At 44.8% G+C, this 27,694-nt stretch overlaps 2 protein-coding genes across 4 annotated transcripts in view; one reads left to right on the top strand and one right to left on the bottom strand.

The window, feature by feature from the left end:
* The window catches only part of PGS1 (phosphatidylglycerophosphate synthase 1), a 39,054-nt gene extending 26,991 nt beyond the window's left edge, over window positions 1-12,063 (top strand). The window contains exons 7-10 of one of the 2 annotated variants that reach the window (XM_081849718.1): window positions 159-692; window positions 7,045-7,193; window positions 10,024-10,179; window positions 11,376-12,063. In XM_081849718.1, the coding sequence (XP_081705844.1) occupies window positions 159-692; window positions 7,045-7,193; window positions 10,024-10,143 (803 nt within the window). In that variant the 3' untranslated portion in view covers window positions 10,144-10,179; window positions 11,376-12,063. The remainder of the gene's footprint in view (window positions 1-158; window positions 693-7,044; window positions 7,194-10,023; window positions 10,180-11,375) is intronic. The other variant, XM_081849717.1, reaches the window with a different exon arrangement.
* DNAH17 (dynein axonemal heavy chain 17) overlaps window positions 11,242-27,694 on the bottom strand; it is a 96,471-nt gene continuing 80,018 nt past the window's right edge. For both annotated transcript variants that reach the window (XM_081849459.1, XM_081849460.1), the window contains 16 exons: window positions 26,734-26,938; window positions 24,514-24,678; window positions 23,976-24,116; window positions 23,433-23,603; window positions 21,987-22,109; window positions 20,558-20,751; window positions 19,962-20,110; window positions 19,720-19,847; window positions 18,317-18,544; window positions 17,896-18,087; window positions 16,933-17,112; window positions 16,354-16,536; window positions 14,591-14,773; window positions 13,287-13,430; window positions 12,577-12,802; window positions 11,242-11,557 (listed from right to left, as the gene is read on the bottom strand). In XM_081849459.1, coding sequence (XP_081705585.1) covers window positions 11,310-11,557; window positions 12,577-12,802; window positions 13,287-13,430; window positions 14,591-14,773; window positions 16,354-16,536; window positions 16,933-17,112; window positions 17,896-18,087; window positions 18,317-18,544; window positions 19,720-19,847; window positions 19,962-20,110; window positions 20,558-20,751; window positions 21,987-22,109; window positions 23,433-23,603; window positions 23,976-24,116; window positions 24,514-24,678; window positions 26,734-26,938 — 2,860 coding nt within the window. In that variant the 3' untranslated portion in view covers window positions 11,242-11,309. The remainder of the gene's footprint in view (window positions 11,558-12,576; window positions 12,803-13,286; window positions 13,431-14,590; window positions 14,774-16,353; window positions 16,537-16,932; window positions 17,113-17,895; window positions 18,088-18,316; window positions 18,545-19,719; window positions 19,848-19,961; window positions 20,111-20,557; window positions 20,752-21,986; window positions 22,110-23,432; window positions 23,604-23,975; window positions 24,117-24,513; window positions 24,679-26,733; window positions 26,939-27,694) is intronic.

Raw genomic sequence — 27,694 nt, 5'->3', positions numbered from 1 at the left:
TCCTTTTTGGATATATGTTTTTCTCTCAATGTCCTGGGATGATCTAGCTTCCATTAGTCATACTGGTATTCTTTTGATCTCTTTATAGTTTCCTTGCACATGTACAGGTAATGCTGTTCAGCGTTGTCCCCCATTAAATCACTTATTCATGCCCTCAGGAGACAAGACGGCCTATTGTGAAGCAGCAAATAGGAGAGTGATGGAAGTGATCAACTCTGCAAGGACCAGACAGGAGTTGCTCCACACTCAGACTTTCCATAACAACCATGCAGAAGGAGGAATCCCATTGTCCAAAGATCCAACTGCAGCTACTGACAGGCAGCCTGAACCGGACACGTGGATTTATCCACTCATACAGATGAGACCTTTTGGGATTCAGATAGATGAGATCGTCACGGAGACTCTCCTGTTGGAAGCAGAGCGGGGTGCCAGCATACATCTCACCACGGGCTACTTCAACCTCACACAAGCCTATATGGACCTGATCCTGGGCACCAGGGCCAACTACCAGATCCTCCTAGCCTCACCAGAGGTGAATGGGTTCTTTGGGGCCAAGGGAGTGGCGGGTGCCATCCCTGCTGCCTATGTTTACATTGAGCGGCAGTTCTTTAGCCAAGTGTGCTCTCTGGGTCAGCAGGAGAGAATTCGGCTGCAGGAATACTCTAGGTGTGCATGGACATTCCATGCCAAAGGTGAGATATTGTTGGGGGAAGGCATTTAATAGAAGAGCTTAATATTCAAATAGCTTAGTTTGCTTTTCTGTTGAGATACTTGGTATACTTTATACTTAGGGGCAGCTAACCTGCGGCCCTCCAGATTCATTGGACTCCCAATTCCCATCAGCCCCAGCCAACACGACCATGATCACGGGTGAGGATGAGAATTGAAGGCCAACAGCAACTGGAGGGCCATATGTTCAGTACCTCCAATTTCCCTGAATATTTTACCTAAATTGGGGGGCTAATGCATTGAATTATCTTTTAGTATCTGCATCCACTTTGGGAGAAAAGCTTGGATAATTTCCATGCCAGTTTCTAGCTTGCTTAGCCTACTGCTTTTTTCAATTTTAGTGATTTGATTGTGCATAGTATCAAAAAGGCTAGGAATAATCATGATATGTTTCCAAGAAGTGTATGCTGAGGATTCTTGAATCAGATGCTTAATTCACAGAGGCCATGGCAGCTTTGATTTAAGCAGCACATTCGGTGCCTCTTCATTCCTGAACCGACTGATAGCAGCAAAACCTTTGTGATGTATTGTGGGTAATTACACAGTTTGCATTGATCGCTTTGACTCAACTGTTCAGACAGACTTCTAGTTCTAGCTAAAACCTGTTGGTACACTTCATGACCAAACCTAAATATGAGCAAGACTGAAGTTGTAACTTTGTCCTTACCATAGAAGAGGGAAGCTATCTGATGCTAGATACGGGAAAAGCTGGGAGTGGAGTTGTTATTATTTGACTGCTTGTCATTTTGTCTGATGCCGTTTCTTCATTTACTATGTAAGTGATGTAGCCAATGGGGAAAACAGGAAATTGTATAATTTGTGTCCCTGGAATGGAGATGTGAAAGCCAATTGTAGTCCTAAATTAGGGTTTGTCAGTTGATGGCTTGTGGTCTGAATTCCCTTTTTTACTCCCTTAAGCTGCCCATCTTCCAACCAAGGGGAAGAGGTCTACCTGAGTGCATAAGGGAGATGAGGAATCCTCCCCTAAATACACTGACTCAGTCTGTTCTAGGAAAGGAGGATGCTGAAATCAGGTCCATTCACCAATGTTTAGGTCCCTCCTTTCACTTTCTCCTTTCTGATGAAATGTTTCAGCTTCCCCTTCTGTGAGGAGAAGTGTTGGGTGGGGAAAGCAAGGAGACACTGTGGGATTTCATAAAACGATGGATGTTCAGGATGCAGCCAGGAGTGGAGAAGTGTGTTTCAAGTGCCTGAGATGCTCCCAAAAGACATGGGACCACTGATTGTGAAATAACTGGGCTAAGCTTTGTGGTTCTTTTGAAAGGACTGAGACATACCCATCATAATTCTTATGCTGTATGGAGGCGTTCTGAAGTTCTCTTGTTGTGTCACAGAAAACTGCTGCCGCTGAGCTGCAGCTTTGACAATGATAGACACTGCCTCTATAGTGTCACCTTGGGTTCCCGCTTGCTTCTCCAAAGGTTGTGTTTTTATTGAGATAGTGTAATGAAGCACCACCCCTTTCTGAGACTTCCAAGCTGACAGCAAGCAAATTGTGCTCTGGAAGGCATTTTGAAGTTCCCGTGGTCAGCTTTCCATGGTACTGAGGGAACCATATTTGTCACTTACATTAGAAATGGGATTAGAGCAAATTGAGCAGGCCTCCCTTGAGCCTGTCCCAAAGCTCACATCCTATTAGGCTGCCCTTCTCCAGGGATCCCTGGTTTTGTTTGTCTACGTTTGTGGATGTTAATGATTATGGGAATGCTGCTATCTTTCCTGCCTCCTTCCTGCAAAGCTGCTGGGAAGAGGCTGGTGGGGTTGGGTTGGGTGTGTGTGTTGCTAACTAACTCTTAAGAAAACATGTCTCTGCACACTGCTGCTTACCCACAACCATGAGAAACAGTAAGGGAGAAGGCCACATGGGTAGCAAACAGCGCTGCTTACAACTGTGCAATTGTGTTCACTCTTAAGATCTCCTGTCAGCAATCCTCTGAATGTGGGATTTGCATAGGATGGCAGATAAGCATATCTTATCTCTAGCTGTGGCTTCTATTATTGGAAAACCTGGCTACAATCCACCAAAGATACACGGCTTCCCAGTGCTGACTGTTCAACTTTTACACCCAAGAAGAGAGATGTCGTACAAAGACACACAGCATTTGAGAAGTGTGCAGCCAACATTGCTGATGGCGTAGCAGCTCAAGGCAATGTCATTATCCTTCCACAACATGGCTGGCTCTGCTTGAATTGTGCATGCACATGAAAGCTCTTACCAATAACAAACTTAGTTGGTCTCTAAGATGCTACTGGAAGGAATTGTTTCGTTTTGTTTCGACTATGGCAGACCAACATGGCTACCTACCTGTAACTGAAACTTAATGACAGCTGTAAAATGGGGAGTGCTGTTGAAATTAATAATACCACCAAAACCGCCAATTTCCACTGCCCTGGGCAATCATGCTATCTTTAATTTATGCATTTGTTGTTGTCAGGCATTGAGATAGAAGAATAGTTCCCAAATGTAGTCCAGGGGTCTTGTGCAGGTTACTGCTCCCTAGCTGTATAGGCCATCTCAAGAAGCTCTTAGGCACTCTGAATAGTTGGCACTGTTGCAAATTCACAAGTTTTCCAAACCAAATTGGGCTAGACTACTGCTGCAGCTATTTTGCTTTCTGGCTAAATGGGCATTTAAGGATTTATTTATAGCATTTCTACCCTGCTCTTCAGCCAACAAAGCTCCCAGAGCGGCTTAGGTAAAGGTAAAGGGACCCCTGACCATTAGGTCCAGTTTTGACCGACTCTGGGGTTGCGGCACTCATCTCGCTTTATTGGCTGAGGGAACCGGCGTACAGCTTCCGGGTCATGTGGCCAGCATGACCAAGCCGCTTCTGGCGAACCAGAGCAGCGTACGGAAACGCCGTTTACCTTTCAGCCGGAGCGGTACCTATTTATTTACTTGCACTTTGACGTGCTTTCGAACTGCTCGGTTGGCAGGAGCAGGGACCGAGCAATGGGAGCTCACCCTGTTGCGGAGATTCGAACCACCAACCTTCTCATCGGCAAGCCCTAGGCTCTGTGGTTTAACCCACAGCGCCACCCGTATCATCCCAGAGCGGCTTACATATAATCAAAACAAGACACATTAAAAATCAAAGGATTCCTGTTTGGGAATCAAGCAGGTGAAGAATATGAGATACTTGGTAGTAGTGAGGTCATAAGCACACTCTCAGGAGAGAGAAGTATGTTCTTGGGGCAGAGAGAGAGAGAGAGAGAGAGAGAGAGAGTGTGTGTGAGTGTTTGGCAATCAGTTATGCAGCAGTGTGTCAGGTATTACTTGAGACCCAGATAAGGCTCCTTTATTAGACTGAATGAGGATAGAGAAATATTTTAGGTTTCCCCTCCTGAAAAGGTGAATCATGAGGTGAGTGGATTCAGCCTGGCATAGTTACAAAGCTAACACCATTGTAGGATATGCAGCCTAACCTTATGTTGCATTTCTTGTGGCAACAGGAATGCGACAGAAGTTTGTGGGCTCAATCAAATTCCAGCATGCCTGCAGGCATCCCTCTCTCCTCATTCTGCAAGGCTGGATTGGATGTTTGGCCAGGGACATCAGCAGGGCACTCTTGCTTCCTCATTTGGTTTTCTAAATGGCTATAGAGAGGGAAGAGTGTGGGGATGTTTAGAGTTACAGGAACTATTTCAGACTTGGAACACAAGACACTGTCCAAGTAGGTCAAAGTAACTGTGGATTATTCTCCTTGCGTAAAAAAAGCTACAAACTGTGATGTTGCCTGTGAAAGGGCTTCTTTGCCGTATCAGAGGGGTGCAGAATAGGCACTCTTGTCAGTTCAAACATGGACACAGCAGCTCAGAAAATAGAGACAGTTGATGCATATGCACAAGATTGCTAACAAACAGGAAAAATTGTCTGTTCAGCTTTGCTGGTAAGCTTTAGCCAGTTGCCAAAGTGTGGAAGTTAATCGATTTTTAATTTCTCGGGGAATGGGCTGGGACCCACAAGTGGGCCTTGCTTCCAGTGCCTCCTCACTTACCCCCCCCCCACCCCACCAGCTTTTTCACAGCCTTTTTGTTGAACCAGTGCCAGCAGCAGCTTTCCCTTCAGTGGTTGCTTGCTTGAAACTTTATATCCCGCTTTCCCGCTTACCAGAGTAACTAGTTTCAGGGACTTAATGATGTTCAAAGAATGGTAAAGCAATCCCCAGTCATTACATAATTAAAACAATTAAATGCCCCAAACCTAGAAAGAGCATGGCAGATCACCAATGTTTTAACTCTCTTTAAGATTCCAGTGTTGATAAAAGTGCCACCTGAACAAAAGTGTCCTTACTTAGTGGTTGAAGCTAAGAAGAGAGTAGACCAAAGAAACTTCTGCAGTCACAGAAAAGGCTCTCTAATGTCTCTCCCGTGTCAGGCTGTTAAATAAGGCCTCACCATTAGGATGTGGGCAGCTCGTAACTCTGTCCATGGTGCTGTGTAACCCCTACCTTAACAGCGGCTACTCCCAGGGCTTGTACAGTTTGAGGGAGACCTCTTCCTTTTGATTTCAGGTGGGCAAAGAGACATTAAGAAGCAGGAGTTGAGGGCCAGGTGTACTGCTTTCTGGTTCTTTCCCATGTTGATAAATTCCAATGAGAGCGAGTATTGCAAGCAGGATTTGTGTGCTCCATGGCTATAATACTTCTTCCCTGTTGTTTTCCCACATTGTGGCTCCAGTGAGAGTGGAGCTAGTAAGTGAACACAAGGAGGATATTGGACCGAGTGGGGTTTTGGTTAGTTGATAGGATTGTTTGTTTTGGTATGTTTTGCTGTCATGCTTCTTAGCCCTTCATAGTGGTATTTTAAAATAATTGAGCTGTTTAGTTCTCCTGACCCTTGAAATAGAACAACTACTATAACCCCCACTATAATTTACCCCAGTGAATGTACCTAGTTTTATTCAGTTGCAAACCCACTGTTAATTGCCTTGGCTCTTGTTTTCCATAAGATGGACAGTATACATCTGATCATCATTTGTCTTGTTCATCTGGGGTTTATGCATCACAAAGGGCAAAGGGCAGTTTAATAATGATTTTATTCTTTATACCCCACCCATCTGGCTGGGCTTCCCCAGCTACTCTGGGCAGCTTCCAGCACATATAAAAACATAATAAAACGTCGAACGTTAAAAACTTCCTGATACAGGGCTGCCTTCAGATGTCTTCTAAAAGTTGTGTAGTACTTCCTCCCCATCAGATGTCAAGGAGATAGTGTTCCATAGGGAGGGCGCCACTGCTGAGAAGGCCTTTTGCCTGGTTCCCCGTAACTTCACTTCTCGCAGTGAGGGAAGCACCAGAAGACCCTTTAAAGTGGACTTCAGTTTTGCATCATTTCCCAAGTGTGGCAGGAAATATGAAAAGTATGCTCACATGTATTTGGCTCAGTAACAGATAATGATGAGAAGTGTTTCCTTTAAGCTTGGGTGGTTTTCTTCAGTGGGAAGTGCTCTACAAATGTGGACACTCCCATTGGCCTGAAGGAACCGAGATGCAAAACTCATGCAGTGTTAGAAAAACGAAGTTGCTATCTTATGATTCCCACAGGGTTGTTTCTTTGTTCCGGATGAATGGGTGAAACCAGGTTGGTAGACTGGTGTTGCCTTTGGTAATTGTGCTGTTACTGCTGTTTAGTTGTGTGTGTGTGTGTGTGTGTGTGTGTGTGAGAGAGAGAGAGAGAGAGAGAGAGAGAGAGAGAGAGAGAGAGAGAGAGAAGGAGAGGGAGGGAGATAGATATTGACATACAGGTATCGCTTCTGAAGGATAAACCGTTTTTTCTACAGTAGTTGCTCTGATATGAGCAGCAGCAGCATCTACAGTAAATCATTCTGTGCATAAGTACTGATCTTGAGGGATTATGGTCTTTCCTCCGTCAAGAACCTGGGGACATCACTAATTTATTTTTAAACATGATCAGTGTAATATTAAATGCCTGAGCCTTCAGTGCAGCTGTACAGGGTGGGGAGTGTGTGTTGCAATGGACCTCAGAGCATGGTTTGCATCCCATTGTGCAGGGATTGTGTTGTACAAGCTGAGAAAAGCATATGCAAAAGTGCAGCCAGGTACTCTGTTGATTTTTGTGCCATTCCTGTATGACATTTTCTGCAAGGAAGTATCCCTATTTCCTGGTTGCTTCTTTAGTACCCTGACCTATTTATACTGCCAGTAAATTAAATATTTAGTGTGTTTTGTTGCTTTTCCTTTCAAGAATAAACTATTGTTTGAGGCTCATAACAGCTTCCATGAAAACTTCCTCCGTCTGCCACATTTCCTTTCTCCCCATGTTTCCCTGCAGGCCTCTGGTTGTACCTGGCAGGAAGCAGTCTACCCTGCTTAACTCTGATTGGCTCTCCTAATTTTGGGTACAGGTCGGTTCATCGGGACCTCGAAGCACAGGTTGCAATAGTGACGGAAAACAAAGCCCTGCAACAGCAGTTCCATCAGGTGCGTAGTTTGTGGGCCAATGACTTGAGTGCTCCGCTTCACACTGAACCACCCTAAGATCTATGGGTGAAGGGCAGTATACTAGTTTAATGAATAGCTTCTGGGTGGGTAGCCTTGCCCATCAGTCAGATGTGGTCCTTTGAAGGCTGGCTGCAGTTGACTGAAAGGGCTTTCCCAATAATATACTGAAACACCACTTAATGCTTTCTCATTGTTCTTTGACACACAGCACATATATATTTTTTCCCATTACTCTTCTTTATTTAGATTCATCAAGTATTTTGTCTCAAACTGCAGGTCAAACTGACTGTTTTCTGGCAATACATGAAGGCTGTTGGCAGGAAGGATAGTATAAACATGTAATTATAATAATATCATTTTTAAAAATAATATTATGTGCTACTGGAATTGCAACCATGTAGCTAGGCACATAGAGTTTGTTTAGTTTATAAAAACCAATGCCTTTAATTTCACAGAAAAACTAGCCACTTGCCAGAGTCAGAATTTGTGCAATGAACTAGGAATCACCAACATGAAATCACATTATGCAGGCATTCCTGAAGGCTGCAAACCTGGACGTAGGTGTTTTGGTTTGTGAACTTTGCCTTGGAAGCAGAACATTTTCCTGTTGAGTGTGTCCCATTTGTAAATTGAGTCCCCCACTGCTATGGGAAAGCACACCTTGGTTTAAGAATGCTTTGATGTGTGTGATAAAATGGGATAAGTAGCCAACCCCTGTTCTTTGCCTCCAACGTATGGTAAATAAGAGATGTCACCCTCTCTAATAGTGAATCAAGGCCACGCAAGCAGAGATAGAATCAGGTCAATCAGGTCGGGGGGAAAAGGTTTTCTAGCCCAACACAAAGTCTCAGTGTTGACTGGGTTTTTGAAAGAACATTGCCTGAGACTTTGTAGCAGCCAAGCCATAGAAGCCATGTATAATTTCAGCCTTTAAATGCAGGGGCTCCATAAATACTGTCTTGGCTTACTCTCTAGCAATTGTTTTCCCCTACGCCAGAGGATTTCAGGGGAGAGATTGCTCTCCCCTCATGTTGCTTTTGTAGAAGGCAAAAGCAGTGGTGGCTTGTGAAAACAAACAAACAAACACCCTCACAGCTCTCCGGGTTCTTGAGGACTTGAGGGAGGACTTGAGGGAGGGGGTAGGGTCTTGTTCCACGTTGTGCAAGGCTGGCTTTGGGAAAGGCAAGAAGTGACATGAACTGTTCTTGCTACTTCCTCCTTCCACAGGGAAGGGGAAACTGATGAGAGCAGTTCATGCCACCACCTGCCTTTTTTTGAAGTATTGCACTATATTAAACTTGACTTTGCCCCTCCCACAATTTCTCTCCATGTGCTGAAAGATGGAACGGGCGTTTAAAAAATTGTTCCATTTTTGTATCATCTGTAGGAGGTTATAAACATCCGATGTATAATCTGAAATAAATGGGAGCTATTGGAAATGCGGTAAGAATTCAGATGACAACCTAGTAAGCCGCATACACAAACTGTTGCTATTATACTTATCCTTTGTGGAACATTGGTACCTCTTGTTGTAGGGGGGTGTTTGTGAGTAACCCAACTAAGTTTCTTACAGTTTGTGTGAATCCTGCCTTTGGGGTGGATTCAGAGCATTCTGAAGTCTGTGGATAGTCATTTTTTGATCCTTTAATAAGAGTTGTTTACATTCTCTGCTTCCCATCCCATGTGGACTGCAAGCCTTTTGTGAAGGCGCCATGTCAGGACTGTGCCCTGTATACTTCCCAGCACATTGTCTTAGCAGCATTAGCACAGTCCTTAAGGACACACTTCTGCTGCTCAGCTATCACTTCTGCAGACTTTCAGTTAGCCCCAGGTCAAATCACCTTTCTAACTACACTTGCTCTGCCTACGCCGTAATTACCAGTTGGTAAAGAAAGTCAATTGTGCTAGCCCTCTTTAGATGACCAAAACACATGAATTAATGAGCGAGAAGAACACAGGACCCCCTTGTTCACAAGCACATTGAATAAGCTTTACTTTTTATCTATTTACTTAAAGAAGGCCTTGTTAAATCCTAGAGGGAACTAGTTTACAGGAAATAAGAGGGGGTAGGGGAGAGAATTAGAACGCAATCGGCATGGGCTAGATCTGCTCAGCTGGGCTTGGGAAGGTTATAGGTGGCTAATAATGTGGCTGAGGATGGGTGATTGAGCTGTGTCTACTTTGTTGTCAGGCAGAAGTCCTATAATTGTGTCAGGGCTCTCTGCATGTACAAGAACCCATCTTTCTAGCACAGGTGAGAAAGTATCTTTGTGCTGTAAGCACAACTTCAAATCTCATGGGGTGTATGCGTCCTGTATCACACAGACACTTGCTGTCCCTGCCAGCTGTATTGTTTGTTCTTTGAAGGTGCTTAGTATTTCTGGGAACCACAGCGAAACCTTGACGGCACATTCATTTTAAAATGCAGCTTCGGAGCTTTTTCTGAAGAGAAATGAACTGTCTGGTCTCTGGAGATTAAAGTCAAGCTTCCTTTTGGACGATTATAGCTCAGGGTTTGGCTGTTACGGGAAAAAAGTAACTGCAGGGCCAAATCTCGCAATGCTTTCCTCCTTTGTGTGTTTGTATACATATGTGGGCTGGGCTCTGTGTATGTGCAATTACTTGACTCAGTTGGCATTTGAGATGCCAAACTTGAGAAAGCAGGTCAGCCTGCATAAGAGGTACTCTCTTCAGAGTATATGAAAGTATATGGAGCCCTGTACTTTCATTAAAACTAATTAAAGCAATCAGTCCAGGAGCAGATGTTCAAATTCATGTAGTAACCTCCCCCTCCTTTTTCCCACTATAGGAGCAAGAGCAGCTTTATTTGCGGTCTAGTATGGTGTCTGCATCAACCTTTGAGCAGTCTAGTCGCTATGTCCAACTGTGGGTGAAGATGGTGACACCTCTGATTAAGAACTTCTTCTGAAAAAAAAGATAGGCGGGTCCTTTTGGGGTGAGTTTTGTAAATTGTTGTTTATACCCTCCCCTCCCCCCACCCTGGCAAGCACTTTAATAAACAGGAAAGAAGCACGAGCTGATTCTGTAAGAACCAAGGCAGTGTTTTTCCTGCACAGCATAAGCCTGCTATCCAAGGGCCTGCATTGGACGGTCATTGCAAAACGCTGCGAGACCTTATTAATTTGTCTTATTCTGGGGAAAGGCTAAAACTCGCATATAAAAAAGCTGGAAAGTAGTGAAATGCCAGGCAGGCATGTGTGGAGGAGAAATTGAGGCTTCAAATACACAGTGCTGGTCAACTGCATGAGGGCTAAAAAGAGTAGAAGGGAAACAGAACTGCAGATATTACAGCTTTGAATCAGGTGTTCATCCATAACACCAAGGTTTATTTGGACAGTTCCTTATGTATTATTTGGGACCAGGTTCTCTTTGGCAGTAAGATGCCTCTTACTATCTAGAAAATGGCAATGATTGAGGTGGGGGCTGAGGCTTTGGTAACTGCTATTGTAATGAAGGGAGATACTGGAGCTCATCAAGAATATAAACCTAACAAATGTTTATATTCTTAAGTAGTGCTAATGTGACTACCAGGAGTGCCTCAGGCATTAAGCTTGCTCCTGCAGAGCTCCAAGTGGGCCAGATCAAGAGGTGCCTCCTGGGTTCAATAAGTTACAGAGGAAGACATTTGCATTTTTCAGAAATTTGGCATCATTATGCCTAACTGGTGAGAGAGTCCCTTCTCCTTGTGGATTAATGCTGGTGGAAATTAGCAAACACATCTTAGGTGGGGAAAAAACCTGAGCTAATCAGCATATATTTTCATACTTAGGAGAACTGAAAAGTCTTCTAGTCAGTTGCAGTGAATGCTACACAATGAAAGTGAACTGGGAAAGGAATCCTGGCCAATGCGGACAAATGTACACAGACTTTTTTCTAGTCATAAACTGCAGGTTTGCATATATTATTGTAAAAATTCTGTTTATCAATAGCAACCTGAGTAGCATAACCACACTTTTGCTTTTTTTATTGAAAACTTTGCAAACAAGTCTTTTTAGTTTCTATTTCGGGAAAGGTTGGTGGGGTGACATGATGGAGTGGGGGCGGGTGGGTAGGGCTTTGCTTTCAATGCAGGCGTTAAACTTGCAAGAGCAAAGCAACTCCAGCAAGAATCCACTTAGCTGGTTTCTCTTTTGTCTTCAGGTTGAAGGTCCAGACGTAGGTGGGGCCTCGCATGCGCGTCTTATAGACAGGACACTCATACATGTTCTTGGTGTCCATACGATCCACGGGAATGGCTTTGATGAAGATGACGGGCATCGAGGGGGTCAGCTCCTTCAGCCGTGCATCACTGATGACACCGGTCTGAGTATCCCAGCGTGCACCTGCAGGAGGACAGAACTGTGGTGATGTTTCAGCCTAGAGGGTGCTTCATTTGCAGCAAGCGTTAAGGAAGGGAACCTCACACTACCAACCTTCTGTCTTTAGAAGCATGGCTACAGGTAGTTGCTCTGGCTTGAATGTGCCTTTGCTGTCATCTCCATAATTTACGTAAGCATTCTGAGCATTAACAAGCTGAATGCACAACTCTGCCCTGAGCCTATGGCAGTGTTCCTTTGCTCCAGAAAGCTATATTCTTCCTTCCACCTTCATTCAGCCTTGTAGGTAACATAAACGTCCCTACCTACTGACATGAGCACTAAGGGTTAGGCTTCTTCAGCCCCCCCCTTTAATATGCAGGGGCAATATTACATTCCTAACCTTAGCCGCACTTAGAAACAGAGTATTTTAATATGGTCAATTAAGTAGTTTTGTCTGTAAGGGCAGTAAAATAGGCATGTGCTGCCCTCTGCTGACATGCTAAAGTGATAATAAAGGCAGCTACTGCAAAGTGTTGTCTGCTTGATCCTTTCTTGACAAATATTTGCGCTTTCAAAACAGACAGATTTCAGCCTGGAAGTAGTTTACAGTGTGGAAATAATATTTGCACAAGCTGAAGGCATCCAGCAATGAACTCTATCCTTAGGAATGGCAAATAATATATTTTACTGCACAAAATTGATTAAGAATCCTCTGCTGTTACCAAGCACAAAGGTACAGCTGAAGCATTGATGGGGTGCCCTTCTTTTTAAAATTGTGATGATTATGTAGCTCAGAGTTGTGCCTGAAAGAGGTGGGGCAGGGGAAAGTGGTCTTGCTTCAGCATCCTGGAGGCAGAGAGAGAACCCAGGGACACAATGTTCTAAAAATGCAAGAAACTATAGTAAGCACCCTCCCCACCTCTCTCAAAGAAATAGCACAGATGAAATGGAGAGCTTCCCTACAGTAGAATAGGACAAAGGAGAAACTGCCTTGTCTGCTGTTGAATGACTGCATCTCTGTCTTACATGATAAGCTAGATTACCTTCCATGAAGAGCCCATGCACATAGGAGCCTTCTCGAGGGGGAGCTGTCATATCCTCCCGGTTCTTCTTGGTAACTTCCACTGAAAGGCACATTCTGTCAAGAGGCCACTCATTTTTCCTAGCCATAGACTGCATAATAGCCGTGAGGAAAGACTGAGGGTTAAAGAAGCCTGCTAGCCATACAGTCGTGGGTAGGGCAAAGTCTGTTGTCCAGGCTTCCAGCTCCTGAAAATGGAAATATTACACATAGCTAAGCATGTTGAGGAGGTCCATGTTTTCTGTTGCACTTGAGAGTCCATCTCCCATCAGCCCCAGGCACCACACTCAAGGAACAGGGATGATGAGAGGTGTAGTTCCACAACACTTATAGGGTCACACGTTTTCCCATTGCTGCTTTAGCAGAAACTACCTCCTATAAACACATTATCTTCACATAAAGATTCTGAAAAGCCTACGCATGTCTGTCATCCTAAACAGATGATCAAGACTTTTACCTAGTAGAATTGCATACAACTACAGCTGTAAAGTATTCTTGTTATTTTATTAAGGATAGAAGGTAAAACTGGAAAAAACAATGCAAAAGCAAATAACTGAGTGTTGCTTAATTAAAAGATGATGCGTAAGTGCAAGTTCTTAGCTGTCCTGGTTGTTGCACTGCCAGGACAGCTAAGAACTTGTTTTTGGAGAGCTTTAACAAAGGAAACCTCACCCTGATGCGGAGCAGTAGGTCAGCATACCAAGCTCCCAAGCTGAGCAAAGATGGATAAGCCCGGTTTGTCCAGGAATCAGGAACATTGTCATAGTAAAGAGCATTTGATAGATCTTCCATGTCTGTTGTGATTGTCAATTCTCCCTGTGGGGAAAACAAAACAAAAGCTTTTAATTGGATTCCTCCATCAGCTCAGCACAGCTTTTTGTGGCTATGCAGACCATTTGAAGAATTCTTAGTGTAGTTTTACGAAAACGGCATCCCTGTTGATCTCAGGTTCTGGTTATGTGAATGCTTTGGCATTAATTACAGCACTTTCAAGATTATATGTTATGCAAACAATGTACCATCGTTCCTCACTTGTGGTGGTGTTTCCAGGCATTTTCCCTCATGGTACTGCTGATGTTGTGGCAATTAAAATTTCCCAGCACTTGCATTGCTGAGAAAATGAGATGCACTCCTCCAGCTAGTGCTATAATTATGGGTGCCAGCGCTAATGCCAAGCAGTTGTGTAACTGATATCAATGATGAAAAACAGCAAAACACACACACACAATTTTTTGACCCTTAGTAAATTATTTTTAGTTCTCTGCTGGACAATTGGTTTGTGGTTCCAACACATACATCATTTCTGTGAGTTGTTGTATGTGGCTCCCTTAATGTCCAGCAGCCTTATTTCACCCTGGGGAGTTTGGGGAGCAAGTGCATTGAGCTAATGCCTCCCTGTCTCCTGGTCCAGAGCACACCGTTCTAAATGGCTTGTTTGTTATAAAGGAGGAAGCAACACAATGAAGCTTGCAAGGAGAATATTTTTCTCTTTATCCATCCCACCTCACCCCAATCTTGCCATAGAATTGTATTGGGGAAGACTGGTTGGAAGGTTGAGCTATTGGCAAAACTTGAACGTAGTGAAGAGCAGTGAAGGAAAAGTCCACTGGGCAGGGAACACCATCTGTGCTGAAGTCAGCGACCAGCCAGTGAACATAGAGGGAAGATTCCCAAGACAAGCATCTTGGCTCTATCTCCCTTAATTTTCATGTGGTTGTGTATACAAACTACTAAATATGTACTGTTCTGATTGGAAAAAGAGTATCATTATCTTCTAGTTAAAGTGCTCTTTAAATGCAGTAGCAGGAAAGATGAAAATTAAGTCTCGATGTTCAGGCATTTCCTGTTACTGAGAAAGCACGCTCCACTTTAATTTTCCTATGCCAGGTCATGTGTCAAGTATGCTGACTGAACCAGGTCAAATGTTGTTGTTTTTCTGGTGTACTTCTAGCAATAGCATATAATAATGCACCTACCTTCAACCCCAAGTTTAATTCTTTCAGAGAACGTCTAATTTCACTGGTAAGGATGTTCATTCGTTCACATTCCTGGAAGGCAACTACTACATATGGGGTCTTCTCAGCTGCCTTTGCCATGATCTCCACCATATTGAAGGGCTCTGGAAGCCGATCCATGATCTCGTCTAGCACAGCTTTTACCTGTTACACAGAAGGCCAAATGAATGTTTCGTTATATGCAGCATCATTTCAAATGCTCCAAAGGGTAAGCAAAGTACTAGACTAAAATAAGTGCCCCAGCAAGGTGGGCAGACCAGAGCATTCCCCACATTTCCTGGGGCCTGAAGAAATATCAATGCAACTGAAAAAGGACTGACAGTAGAAGGGGCAGAACAGGTAGCAGCAACCCTAAAACCTGTTGCTGATTAGAAACTAGGGTTGGGCGATAATTAGGTTTTCAACATTGCGATAAATCACCAGCCAAACATCATGGTTTGGCGATATACCACGATGCTGAAAGGAGCTGCATTGGCCCCAGCCTGCAAGGTCCCAGGTGAAACTCAGCTCTCACAACTTGGGAGCTGAGGTGCTTTCACCCCAGCACCTTGCAGGTCGGGGCCAATGCAGCTGGCCCCAGTCCACTGCTCGGCTGGGGCGCGCAAAGGCTTCCGCCCTCCACTCCCCAAGACAGAGGGAGCCTTGCAATGAAGCCCAGCAGGCTCGGTTTGCAAGGTTCCCTTCGCCAGCAAGGGGTGGGGGGGCATGCAAGCAGCCTAGGAGAAAGAGGCTGCTTGCTCTCCACCCCACCCCACTCTTGCTGGCAAAGATGGAGGGAGCCCTGCAATGGAGCCTGCCAGGCTCCTTCATCTTTGCAGGCAAGGGTTGGGGCATGCGCACAAACAGCTTCCTTTTCCTAGGAGAAAGAGACCGCTTGCTCGAAGACAGAGGAAGCGCTGCAATGGAACCTGACAGGCTCCATTGTCAGGGCTCCCTTCGCCTTTGCTGGCATGGCCCTTTCAGCCAAGGAGTGCCAAGGCTCTGCCCCCCCCCCCCCGGCTGAGCAGGACCCCCGTCCATCCGGCACATGCACATGCCAGAGGGACAGGATCTTATTTGCACACCCCAGCCAGGGTGTGCAAAGCCTCACACTCCCCAGTGGAGGCAGCTCAAATCCTCCTCTGGCTTGCATGCTAGCAAGAGAAGGATCAGGGCTGCTCAGCTGGGGAATGCAAAGGCCCCCCCCCCCAGCTGAAGGAGCCTGGTTCCTCCTGCTCATGTGCAAGCAGGAGAAGGATCAGGGCTTCCTCAGCTGGAGAGCGGGAGCAGTTCAATGGAGCCCCCACCCCGCCGCTGGCTCGTACCAACTGGTGGCGGATTGGGGGCTCTGTAAAACTGCTTGGCTGAGGCGAGGGCAGCTACACGCTCCTCAGCCAAGCAGCTTAAAGGAGGGAGGAACAAGCTGTATAGGTGCCTGGCCAATGCAGCTTGATTCTCTCTCTGCGCTGGCATGAGGGGTAGACTGTGATGGCGGTTGCTGAAACTGCCACGGCTCTGAGTTCCTCTGCCTCCAGCTGCAGCTTGTTTCTCCCTCGCTGCACTGGTAGCAGAGGGACTCATGAGAGGCAGCAGTTTCAGTAGCAATAAACCGCCGAGTGAAAGCGCCATAACTGTCTGCCCCTCAATGAATCACCCAAACCTATTAGAAACATTCAAATAGGAACCCCAAACCATTATCAGGACCCTGAGAGCCATGGTCAAAGCAAACTGGAAGGTTTTCCTACCTTTTCCTCTCGGGACACACCAGTTCCGCCTCCGGCATCTGACTCTTTGGGTTGCATTTCCAGCACGGTGCGGAAAAGTTTCTCAGAGGTGACAGTGAGGAACCCAATCTCTGCATTAGGATGAAGCCCGTACAGATAAGGGCTCTCGGGTGGAAGATTTTCATCAATATATTCATGATATCCCTACAAAATGTAATATGCAGAAACTTGGATGCTATAAGATGTTAGTGACTGCTTAACGCCTACGCCAGCCTTATGTTCAAATTAAGCTTCCAGTAAACTATATGCTCATAACAAGCACTGTCTTGCCGGTTGATCTGGCTGTTTCCCCTGGGACTTTCATCCAACTTGTCCACAAGTATAATGCTGTTTCTTGTGGTCCTCTGAAATATTTTGCCAAGTTCCCTGTGCTGAGGTGTAAAACTATTTCTGTAGTTGCTATCCTTTCTCTCTAGACCTTGCTATTGTTTCTTTTGTGGCAAATAGCATTTGCACCTATGGCTACCATTTACTTCCCCAGATGAAGGGTTGTCAGAATAGTGTGTTGTTGGAGCAACTCCCCACCCCTCCCTCTCTCACCTTATAATCAGAGTTAGGTGGTATAAGGAAACCTGGTGCTAGCAGCATTTCTCCCTCCAGCATCTCCATACGGATGTATTCACCCAGGTAAGTCCGGCATAATCTGCGGTCCCAGTCATCGGTGATGTGTCCCCCGTACATGATCTCCCCAAAGAGATACCGCAGGTCGTCCCAGGGAACCTAGGAAAAGATCCCACGGAGGGGGAAAAAGCAAAATTTGGGGGACCACCACCAATATTCTACTCACGTATATAAAGGTATTTGGGCTTTTTGCCACAACCAAAGTTCTTTTCAGAAAACATGCTTTCATCACTAGTCTATTTGGTCCCATAAGTACAGTGAAAAATCTTGGGAAATGAGACAAAATGATTTAAAGCACAGACAAGTGCTGGTTAGCCAGCAGGGGACAATCCTGGGGGAATGCTGAATTGCTTTTCCCATCATGCCCTGTGAAGGCAGAAGAATACTTTGGAACTGAGGAGGTCCTATTTGATCTTTGCATTCTGCAATAGAGTTTGAGTGGGCTAATAAAATGGTCTTCATTCTATTCATGTAGCATGTGTTACATGCTAGGTGTTATTTTAACAGGTAGAGTTTGTGAGTTTCCAGATGTAGGAGCTCCATTCAGAACAGTCTGTAGCTCCTCAAATTATTGCTGTCCCAAGTTGAAAAGTGCATTCTGCCCTGGAAGCAGAACTCACGGTGACAAAGTCTCCAGGTGCACAGATGCCAAAAAATGAGAATACCCTGCCCACAAAACAGAAGCTTTTCGGTTCAATGCTTCTCTGCACCAAGATCCTGCAGTACACCTTTTTCCTAATTAAATAATAGTAAATTCAAATAGCAATTCTCCATTTCCCAAAGCAGGCAGTGCTTTGATCAGACCCTTGGAAAACAAGGGACCACTGAATACTACTTACACAGTTTCTCTTCTATGCAACTCACAAGTTACCAAATCTTTACCTTCACATTGGCTTCCAGATAGTTATACAGTACATTGATGGAAATAGTGAGATCTCCATTGTTAAATGGGTAAGACCTATTCCATCCTTGAGCTCCAAATTTCCGCCGTTCTGCCACCACTGCATGGAAATAGCAGAGGGCAAAAAGAATGCACTTGAATTCAATTTCTTTGGTGCACATTTCTAGGGTATCCTAAAGGAGAAAAAAAAAAAAGGGCTGTACTTTTGCACAAAGTATCTCTGGCTGTTGGAAGTCAAACAACAGAAATGAGAAGCCATCCCAAAGTGGGAGGAAGAGGTCCTTTTCTTATCGAAAGCACTGTTTGCATTGCCCGAAAGACAGGAAAAACCAACTTCAGTGCTAATCTTGGATTGTGGCTGAATACAGAGTCCAAACAAATGGAACAGCAGGTCCTGCTTACCTGAGTAAAAAGATCCAGGGCTTTGTGTAAGTTGGCATGCATGCCTGTTGGAGGCTCATTGGTGATTTTAATGGCATTTTCCAGGAGTCCCTGAGGGATAATATGGGAATCTGGAGAGGGAGCAGGCTCAGCGCTCATGTATACTCTGTAATCGTCATGGCTCCCTATGCTATATCGTTCAACCTTTTTATCCAGTGTTCCCAGCCACTTGGCTACCAGATGGATGTTCTGTAGGGTATATAAGGGACATGTTAGTTGCTGCCAATGAGGATGGACTGCATTCTCCCTCCAGGGCCGCCTTTAGTGGCAACCAGAAGTCCTGTAATGTGAATGGAATGCTATTCTAAGCTGTCTCCACCCTCCCCATCCCAAGGAACTGACATCACCTAGCCATAGTACATTAATATAAATGGTTCCATCCTAGAACTTCAGGAAGACAAAATGCTCAGCATCCTGCCCTCATTCATGTCATGTTCTAGAATGGATATACATTCTCTGCTGTTTCATCGACTTTTTAGGCATAAAGACGCCTGCACTCATTTTATAGAAACACAGAATTGCAGAGTTGGAATCGGGAATCTCAATTAAAGCATCCATGATAGATGGCCATCCAACCTCAGCTTAAAAACCTCCAAGGAACGAGTCCATGGCCTCCTGAGGGAGTCTGTGCCATGTACATGTCCCCTAGTATGAGTACTCCTTCCTTACACATGCAACACCAGTCTCAAGTTGGAGGGACCTGGAAGAGTGACAAATTGTCTGGGCATCAGCAAAATTCTTGACCTCACTCTACTCAATTTCCCCTCAAGGCCTGGATCTTTTTTAGCATAAGCAATAGACATATGGTCCTTAGCATCTAAGGCAATAATATCAACTGGGCACCAGTTTGGGGGTGGAATGGAATGGGAGAGGGAGGTTCCACTGCAGCTTTCACACTGAGAATGCCCCTACCTTCTCAAATACTTCAGCGGAGGAAAGAGAAAGGGTCTGCTTGCAAGGTACAGACTTCTCTGAAGCTGTGTTTCCACACAAAGGCTGCAACAGGATCATCTGCCCACAGCTGCTTGCAATTTCTTCATGCCGGCACCTAGATACTTTTGGGCAGTGCCAGCATTGTTCCAGCAGCCCAGTATATGTCTAATCCTATCAATGGACATCCGGCATATGCCAGGGAATTTTTTTTTTACACTAGATTATTTATGGACTGGATTACAGAGAGTTTGCAGTTCCAGAAATGATTATTAAAAGCTATTTTCATTTGCTGCCAGATAATTTACTTAAATCATGAGTGCTAGGGAGGCATGAAAGAAGTGAAGTACACTAGACAAAGCTGTCTAGTGTAAGAAGTACGCTAGAAGTACAGTGTAAGAAGTAATCGGCAGGAAACGTTGGAATTGAAATACCTGAAGAATGACCCAGTGTCCTTCTACCGCAGCCACATCCAGAGCATGTTCTGCCACAACTTCCTGTCCTTGTCCTAGAGACACATTGTGGATTTTCCCATTGTCTATGGTGAAGCCAAGCTTTTGACCTAAGAGAGTTATTAAAATTGAGTGGAATTTTTAAAATGTCTGTTGTTCTTTTAAAGCTTTTGCTGTGTGCGCTGTTATAGGGCACACTTACTGGAAAGGCTCTCCCAACTCACCTAAGGCTTCAACATCCTTCAGGGGATCAACTCCAGGAGAGAGAATGAAGAATATGGGTGTTGACTGGCTGCTCTCTTCATAGGATTTGGAAAATTCAACACTTCGGCCTTCAACAAATTTACTCCCCATTTTCTCCTCCACGAAGTTCCTGAGGGAAATAAAAAAACATACAGGGGATTGAATTGGCTCTGGTGAACATTTTGGCCCTTAAACCTATGGGTTGTGTGATTAATTTCTTTTAAAAAAATTATTGGGGGGGGGGAGATACAAACTGAACATTCCCCATTCCCAACCCTGCAGCATAGTTCACATGTAAAGAACAAGAATGAAGTTTGTACAAGGTCTGAAGTGGAGCAAGAAAATGAAAGGTGCGAATAACAATATGAAGGGAAATGTTACTAGAACCATGTATCATGAAATGTGGCATAGCTTCTCCTGTCGGCTTTGTCCATGTGCTGAACAGCCATGCCGCAAAAGCGTTTTTTTGCCCTCTAGCCATACAAAGTTTTTGTATGAGTTTTTCAGAAAGTGCTATGTCCCAAATGGCCGTTCCCTGTACAGCAGTCCCAAGCTGTAGGAAGAGTGCAGCACATACTTGACTGCGTAGGTCATGCGGTCTGGCCTCATACATCGCATCATGCACAGCTTTTGCAGGGCTGTCTTGTTCTTCCACTCCTTTGGAAATACTTCCTTCTCAGGTGTCTCAGATTCCACAAACTTTTTCCACCGCTTAGCAGAACCTTCAATGTCACTGTCCAAGTTTTTGAACTCGTCCATATCAGACAGCACCTGAGAGCACAGTTAACAGAGAACATGGAGCTGACAAGCCCTTGCTTTCTTTCCTCCTAGTTACACCAGTGGCTTTAATAAATGCACCTGAGAGCAATAACTCATGTTAAGTAGCACAATCCCTTTCTGACACCACACACGTCAAACAGTAGTACCTTGGTTATTGAATGGCTTAGTTGTCAAACAATTCAGCTCCCAAATGCCGAAAACTCAGAAGTGCTCCGGTTTGTGAACGTTTTTTGGAAGCCGAACATCCGATGCGGCTTCTGCTTGAGTGCAAGAAGCTCCTGCAGCCAATCGGAAGCTGCGTCTTGGTTTTCAAACGGTTTCGGGAGTTAAATGGACTTCCGGAACGGATTAAGTTTGAGAACCAAGGTTCCACTGTACTCTGCTCACAACTGCCTGAACTGTTAACAGATTTCCTTCTTCTGCCAGTTCAAGTGAAAACAGGAGGCCTATGGCAAGAGGAGGGCCACATTGGATACTACAGATATAGTGCCCAAGGCACCAGGCTGTCATGCTTGCAGCAGAGCAGAGATGGAGAACCAGAGGCCCTCCGGTAGTTGGGCTCCCACCCCAGCCAGCATGGCCAATGGAAGCTGCAGTCCAAGAACATTCAGAGGGCCTAAGGTTCCCCACAGTAGAGAAACGAGGAGAAAGAGGTCCAGGCATCCTAACTTGACTTTAGCTAAAATGTCACAAGCCACAACAGGCTCTAAAGAGTACTGCTTCACAGTCCATGTTTTAATCCCTCCAATAGCACAGCCACCATTGGCCATTCCAAGGGAACAGTTTTCTGGATGCCAAGCAACTGCAGGAAGGGCTCAACAGCCGTTTCCAGGTCATCCTAGACCTGGATGAAAAGGTGGCTTCATTTAATTTCTCATCTTGCTTTCCTGCAGGAAATGAAACGCAACTTGCCTGTAGAGCGTGATTGCTCTTTTCATGTACACGCAACAAGAGGCTGTGGCTACAGGCAGGCTGAGGGAAGGAAAAAGGCCCCACTCCACAGCCAGGCTCTCCCAAGCTATTGGCGTTCACTGCTGAGCAGAAGTTTCAAACTGCTAGCACAGTTCTTTAGATGGCTCACATGAAAAGGTTTGAAGGTAGCTAAACTTCTACGACTCAGTCCCCATCAATCATGGACCATGCCACTGGATACCAGCATTTTCTAATGGGTCTCCCTCAGCTCCTAAAAAAGGACTTCACTCTAGAAACAGTATTTTCAAACAAACCTTAATTCCACCCCATCCTTGGCCTAACAGGAAATCTACTGGAGATGCCAGCCCAGCTTTAAAGGGGAAGCGCAGAAGGAAGTCTAGTTCCACCGGATTCACTTCTTTCTTCACCAACAAGACCTAGAGAAAGCATGGAATTAGAAGCATGAGGACTATTTACTCCAGAAACAATTGCTGGAACAGCTGCTGGTCTTGTTTATCCTTCTGAGTTTACTGACAGCAGAAGCAGAACCCAAAGACAAGGGGCCACACCCAACGCAAATCTGGCTTTGGAGTGTTGTGAGGTCAGATGAACACTCTGGTTAGGGACAACCCGGCCTGATGACTACTGCATACTAAGCAGAAGCAGCAGCTGCAAGCCTAAACAAGACAGCAGCATCACTTCAGCCTTCAGTGAGGGAGGGGACCCTGCTGATGCTAACCATCCCTATTTTTAAACTTACCTGATAGGATTCTACAGCCTAATGTTTCTCCTTGACTGCTGGTGCTGTTACTTCCACTGTAGTTTGCATGGGGAGTTAGGGGAACAGCAGTACCTCTGGTGGGGGACACGCCGTGTCTACTTGTGGTTTCCACTCTGCACTCAACTCTCACCTAAAAGCTGTCAACATGTGACAGGGGCCAAACCTGGGAACGGCTTTGACTGGCTGGCTAAACCAGATGAGGGGAGCCGATGGGTCTCAAACCCTTGGTGAGTTAGGGACTTCCTTTCATGTGAAGATGGTGAATTGTATGGAGAAGCCCAACAGCCAAGAAGGTGGTTTCTGCACATACCGTAGAGGGAAGTGAGGGGCAGATGGGGCTCATCAACCTGGGAAGGTAGCTCGTCTAGGAGAAGGGAAACTCTGATTCTAGACCTCCACTGCCTTGCAGGATATTTACAGAAGAAGGTGGCTAAAGAGTAAACCGTAAACAAATCTGGAGTGGAGTCCCTAAGACAATTGGAAGGCGGCTTGTATCACCTCCTTCTGGCAGCTCCTGCAGCCAAGCTGGTGCCAAGCGCATTGCTCTGCTTTCCTTTGGACCACAATAGTGAGGATGAGAGGGGTGGGGATTTTTGGGGGGCAGCAAAGGAGCTCCATTCACACAGCCCAGGGTTGTGACCTGAGGAGCTGCTGCTAAGGCAGTGGTATGACTTCACCCCCAGAGAAGCACTCCATTATCTCTTGAGACAGATAGATGCCAACAACAAAGTTTGACCTACTCTGGAACTCCTCTGCTTCATCTTCTAAAGAGCTACCTCCTTCTAGTCCTTCTTAGAAGCTTCTCCACAACTTGTTTTACAACATCCCTTTCTGATCCATCTCTCTTTGGGTCTAATAATCCACTGTCCACACAGCTACACCCTGATTACCAGGCAAGAAGGAAATGTTGACTGACTTCATGGAAACAAAAAAAACCCCAGTTACTTCTTTTGTCAGTGCCAGCAGGAAATCACCTTACCTGAAAGGCAACTTGGGCTAGAAAAATAAGCTTGTCTCTCTCAAAAAGTCCCCGAGCAGTGTACATGTAGACGGAGTAGGTGATCTCGTCAGTTAGGTTGATCACTCTGTGTTTCACATCTTCTGCTGGAGGAGTCCGTTGAATGGCTTTCTCAAAGACCACATTGAATGCCTGGTCAGAAAAGAAGTCAAAGCGCAGATGAAAACTGTTTAACGTGGTTGGACTTCGTTATTAAAAGGCAGACATGGGGAAGGTGCCTTCATCCAAAACACAAGAACGTACAGTGTCTGGGCTGCAGCCTCACATAAACTCTATGGTTCAAGCCCCTTTGGCAAGATCCTCTAATATGACCTCAGGGCGAGGCATTTATGCCCGACCCTAAGTTATAACGAACAGACAGCCACCCCTGCAATAGAGGTAGACTGTAAGATTAACTGCACAAAAGGATGTGAATAACTTGGTGTCAGTGATAGCAGGGAAGAGGCTATTCTCCACAATGTAATTAGTGGCCTGTCCAACTAGTCTCCTTCCTTAGTTAATTACCTTTAACGAGAACTGATAGATGGGGTTGATTTTGTTGAGGTCATTCAGTATAAAGTACAACAAGGAAGCCCTTTCTGCAGCTGGCCTGTAGTTCTCTCTAGCTTCATTTATTTGCAGCTCAGTAATTTTAGCCTCTTTTACCTAAAAAAAAAACAAGCAATCTTCAATACAGCAGCTATCAGTTCTCTAGAAAACCACAGTGTAGCTCCATAGCCCCTTACTCTTGCTGCTGGGTTGATAGATCACAAATGTTATGGGAGATGCCCCCCCAATAGTGCAGTGATTGTGCAGAGCAGCCCACTTTCTAGGGGTTTTATCAATGAGTGAGCCCCAGGGTTTTTAATGCTGAACCAGCCCCTTCTCCCTCCTCTTTTTCTTTTCTTTTCCTACTTATAGGACAGCTGAGTACACTGCAAAATGCAGTGCCAGTGAGATTTTGACTACCTGCCAACTTAATGGGCCCAGAAGCACTCTACACATTGATGAAAATTTGTGTTCTTTGTCCTGGAAGAGCCCTAGCCATGGCCCTGTGACTCACCTTTTCCTCTATCTCATTTGCTGTGCGCTTGGTGGTCTCCAAATTTTCCACCAAGGCTGTGTCGCCAAGGAAGTTTCCTGATGCAGCAGAGAGTCGAGCCAGTAAGGAATCCTCCAGCTCCTTCAGGATGATCTTAAACTCATTCTGCTGTTTTGTGAGAGTAGCCTATACCAGCAATGAGGAAAATATATATATATATGTTAGAATTTGGCAGGGGTGTGTGTGTGTGTGTGTGTGTGTGTGTGTGTGAGAGAGAGAGAGAGAGAGAGAGAGAGAGAGAGAGAGAGAGAGAGAGACTGACTTCCTTTGAAGGTGGACAGCCTTCACAGACAGGCTGCAATTCAACAGATAGCAGAGTTGGATGAAATGGGAGCCCTATGGACTCACCAGCTGGACTGAGCCTTGAAATTATCGCAGAGAATGTAATTTTTCAAGAGGTGAAAATGCAAAGAAGCTCATGGAATGGAAGCTCTTCGTTCTAAGCTCATTCACGGCAGTCATGCAAATGAGGGACCACCACCATTCTTATAACACACAAAGCAGCTTGCTCTTTTCCTATAGGGGTCTTTTTGTGACTACAAGAGTTTTGTGAAGGGTCATCACAATGCAACAGTGACTAACAGCTCAGGCGGACACGGAAGCTGCATTGCAGATGCAAGTAAGGGCACAAGGGCCAGTTCTTAGATGAAGTTCATTTACGTCCAATAAGAGAAAATGCACCAACCTTCCCCTCCCCCAAACACACAAAGAAAAGGACAAAAAGGATACGGATTTGCATATAATTTGCATATACCGTACTTATTTACATGTATAAGTGCAAACTTGAAATAACTACTGTATTTAATTAGAAATATAACGAGGGACAGCCCTACCAATTAGGCAGAGGGAGGCAATGCTCTCAGGCAGCAGAAGCTGGGGAACAGCTGTGGCAGCCCCCTGGCCATTTGTTCCTCTTGGAGATCAGAGCTATATGTGTCACAGTGCCCTCATGTACACTGGGGGACACCGTCCTGTTCCCAGCGGTGGAGCAAGATTCAACAGTTAGTCTATTCAGTTTCTGTACATGGGATGAAGGGTGTGTGTGTGTGTGTGTGTGTGATCTTGCCCTGTGCCTCAGGCGGCAAACTGCCTTGGGTTCCCCCTGAGTACAGTATGTCTCACTATAGTGGAGAAGCCTGAGACCAGCAATGCCTGCTCAGTCGGCTACTGATGAGCTACTTCCAAGGTCTCGGCTCCTGCTTCCCAGGGTTCATTATCATTTAAAGATAATTTGGACCAGACAACCCTTCAAACAGAAGACTCCTTCAAACAAGAGGACTGCTTTCTGTAAAGCAGGACACACGGTTGCCATTACCAGTGTGTTAAAGAGCTCGGGCTCCAAGGTTCTTACCTGCACGGCAATGAAATGGCTACAGCCATCCTAAATAGTCCCTCCCATTGCACAATGCCATTTAATATGATGGCTGGGGTGGGGCTTCTGCTTGTGGCAACCATCACTAGCGTATCCTTCTATCCTAAAGAGCTTCACCCGAATAACAGCCTAATATACTTCATTGAACAGTAAATGTAAAGTGAACAAGAAATAGTAAATGAAAATCATAGTAAAATAAACAGATATGTGTTTGCATTGTTAAACGTACAAATTCTAAAATATACAGAATGAATTCACTGGTTTGAAATATCTATTTAAACAGAGGAAATGATTTAAATATGGTGAATTAAATCTAAGCAATTCATTAATATACTAGTAAATATTTAATTAATTTACACAAGGATCTGGTTCCCTTTCACATTTAAAACCTAATGCAGGGAAGGGAGTGCAGAGAATATATATATATATATATATATATATATATATGGACATGTAAATGGAAAGTAGGAACAGAAACTTAAAACCACCCTCACCACCTGGGAATTGGAATTGTGTTGGGTGCTATGCACAAATTAATGCCTTTCCCTTTTTAATATATTTGGAACCTTACTTTATTATTATTATTATTACCCCAAGGTCCCAAGGCGGGTTACAATAATTAAAACACAACATTAATATGTAGTAATCACCACTTTGGAGCAGATGAAAACCTGAATGGCAGGTTCAGAGACCCACCTTCTAAGACCATTTGGCTTGCTCTGAAGTTTCTGAACAAGTGTGGCTACCATAGATTCTTGTAAAATAAGCCATGTTGTTTGTAAACAACTCACATCTAGCAATTACAATACCTTCAGTTCCTCTAGGTCAGGTCTCTCCTTAGCCACCACAGCAGCTAAAAGTTGGTCCTCCAGCCCATCTCTGGTGACCAGAAAGTTGATGAGTGTGCACTGGGCCTGCATCTCTGGCTTGTAGTGGGGGTTGAAGTACTTGGTATGCAGAATGAGGCGGAAATTGGGGTGGTACTCCACCTCCTTGTCTCCTATTTTAATGTATCTGGGGATTAGAGTATTAACAGGTCATGAGAACAGGTAGGTAACAGGCAGACAAAGGTTCTTCAAAGAGACGGTAGGCTACTTCTGGCAGTTGGAGGGGCAGAGCTAGATGAGGTCATCACAGGAAGGGTCAAATCCTATTTTTGGATATGCTAAAAAGTTATTTAATGTATACAAAAAAGCAGTGCATTTTAGGCACATTGTTGTTGCTGTTTTATGCCTCATAGACAAGCCTGATCAGATGCTTAGAAAGTTAATGTGAATTTTAACCAATTTCAGTATTTTAACTTCTCGTATGTTTTAAACTATTGTTGTAAGCGTTTCTTGATGTTTATTGTTTTATCTTTTTGTAAAATGCCTTGAGGGTTTTTTGTTTAATGATCAAGTGGCGTATAACTTGGATGTAATGAATTAAATAAAAAATAACTTAAGGAATACAGTGGTGCCTCGGGTTACAGACACTTCAGGTTACAGACTCTGCTAACCCAGAAATAGTACCTTGGGTTAAGAACTTTACTTCAGGATGAGAACAGAAATCGTGCAGAGGTGGCGCAGCAGCAGTGGGAGAACCCATTAGCTAAAGTGGTACCTCAGGTTAAGAACAGTTTCAGGTTAAGAACGGACCTCCAGAACGAATTAAGTTCTTAACCCGAGGTACCACTGTAAATTAAATGTGGTTCGAAACACAGGGGAGGGGGAGGTACTTCTGTCCTTTTGCAGGGTGGGTGGGTGGGTGGCTAGAGGGTAGAAGCAAGAA

Source organism: Podarcis erhardii, assembly GCF_964252035.2.
Source record: "Podarcis erhardii genome assembly, chromosome: 2".
NCBI classification, from domain to species: Eukaryota; Metazoa; Chordata; class Lepidosauria; order Squamata; family Lacertidae; genus Podarcis; species Podarcis erhardii.
This window is presented reverse-complemented; position numbering and strand designations above follow the sequence as displayed.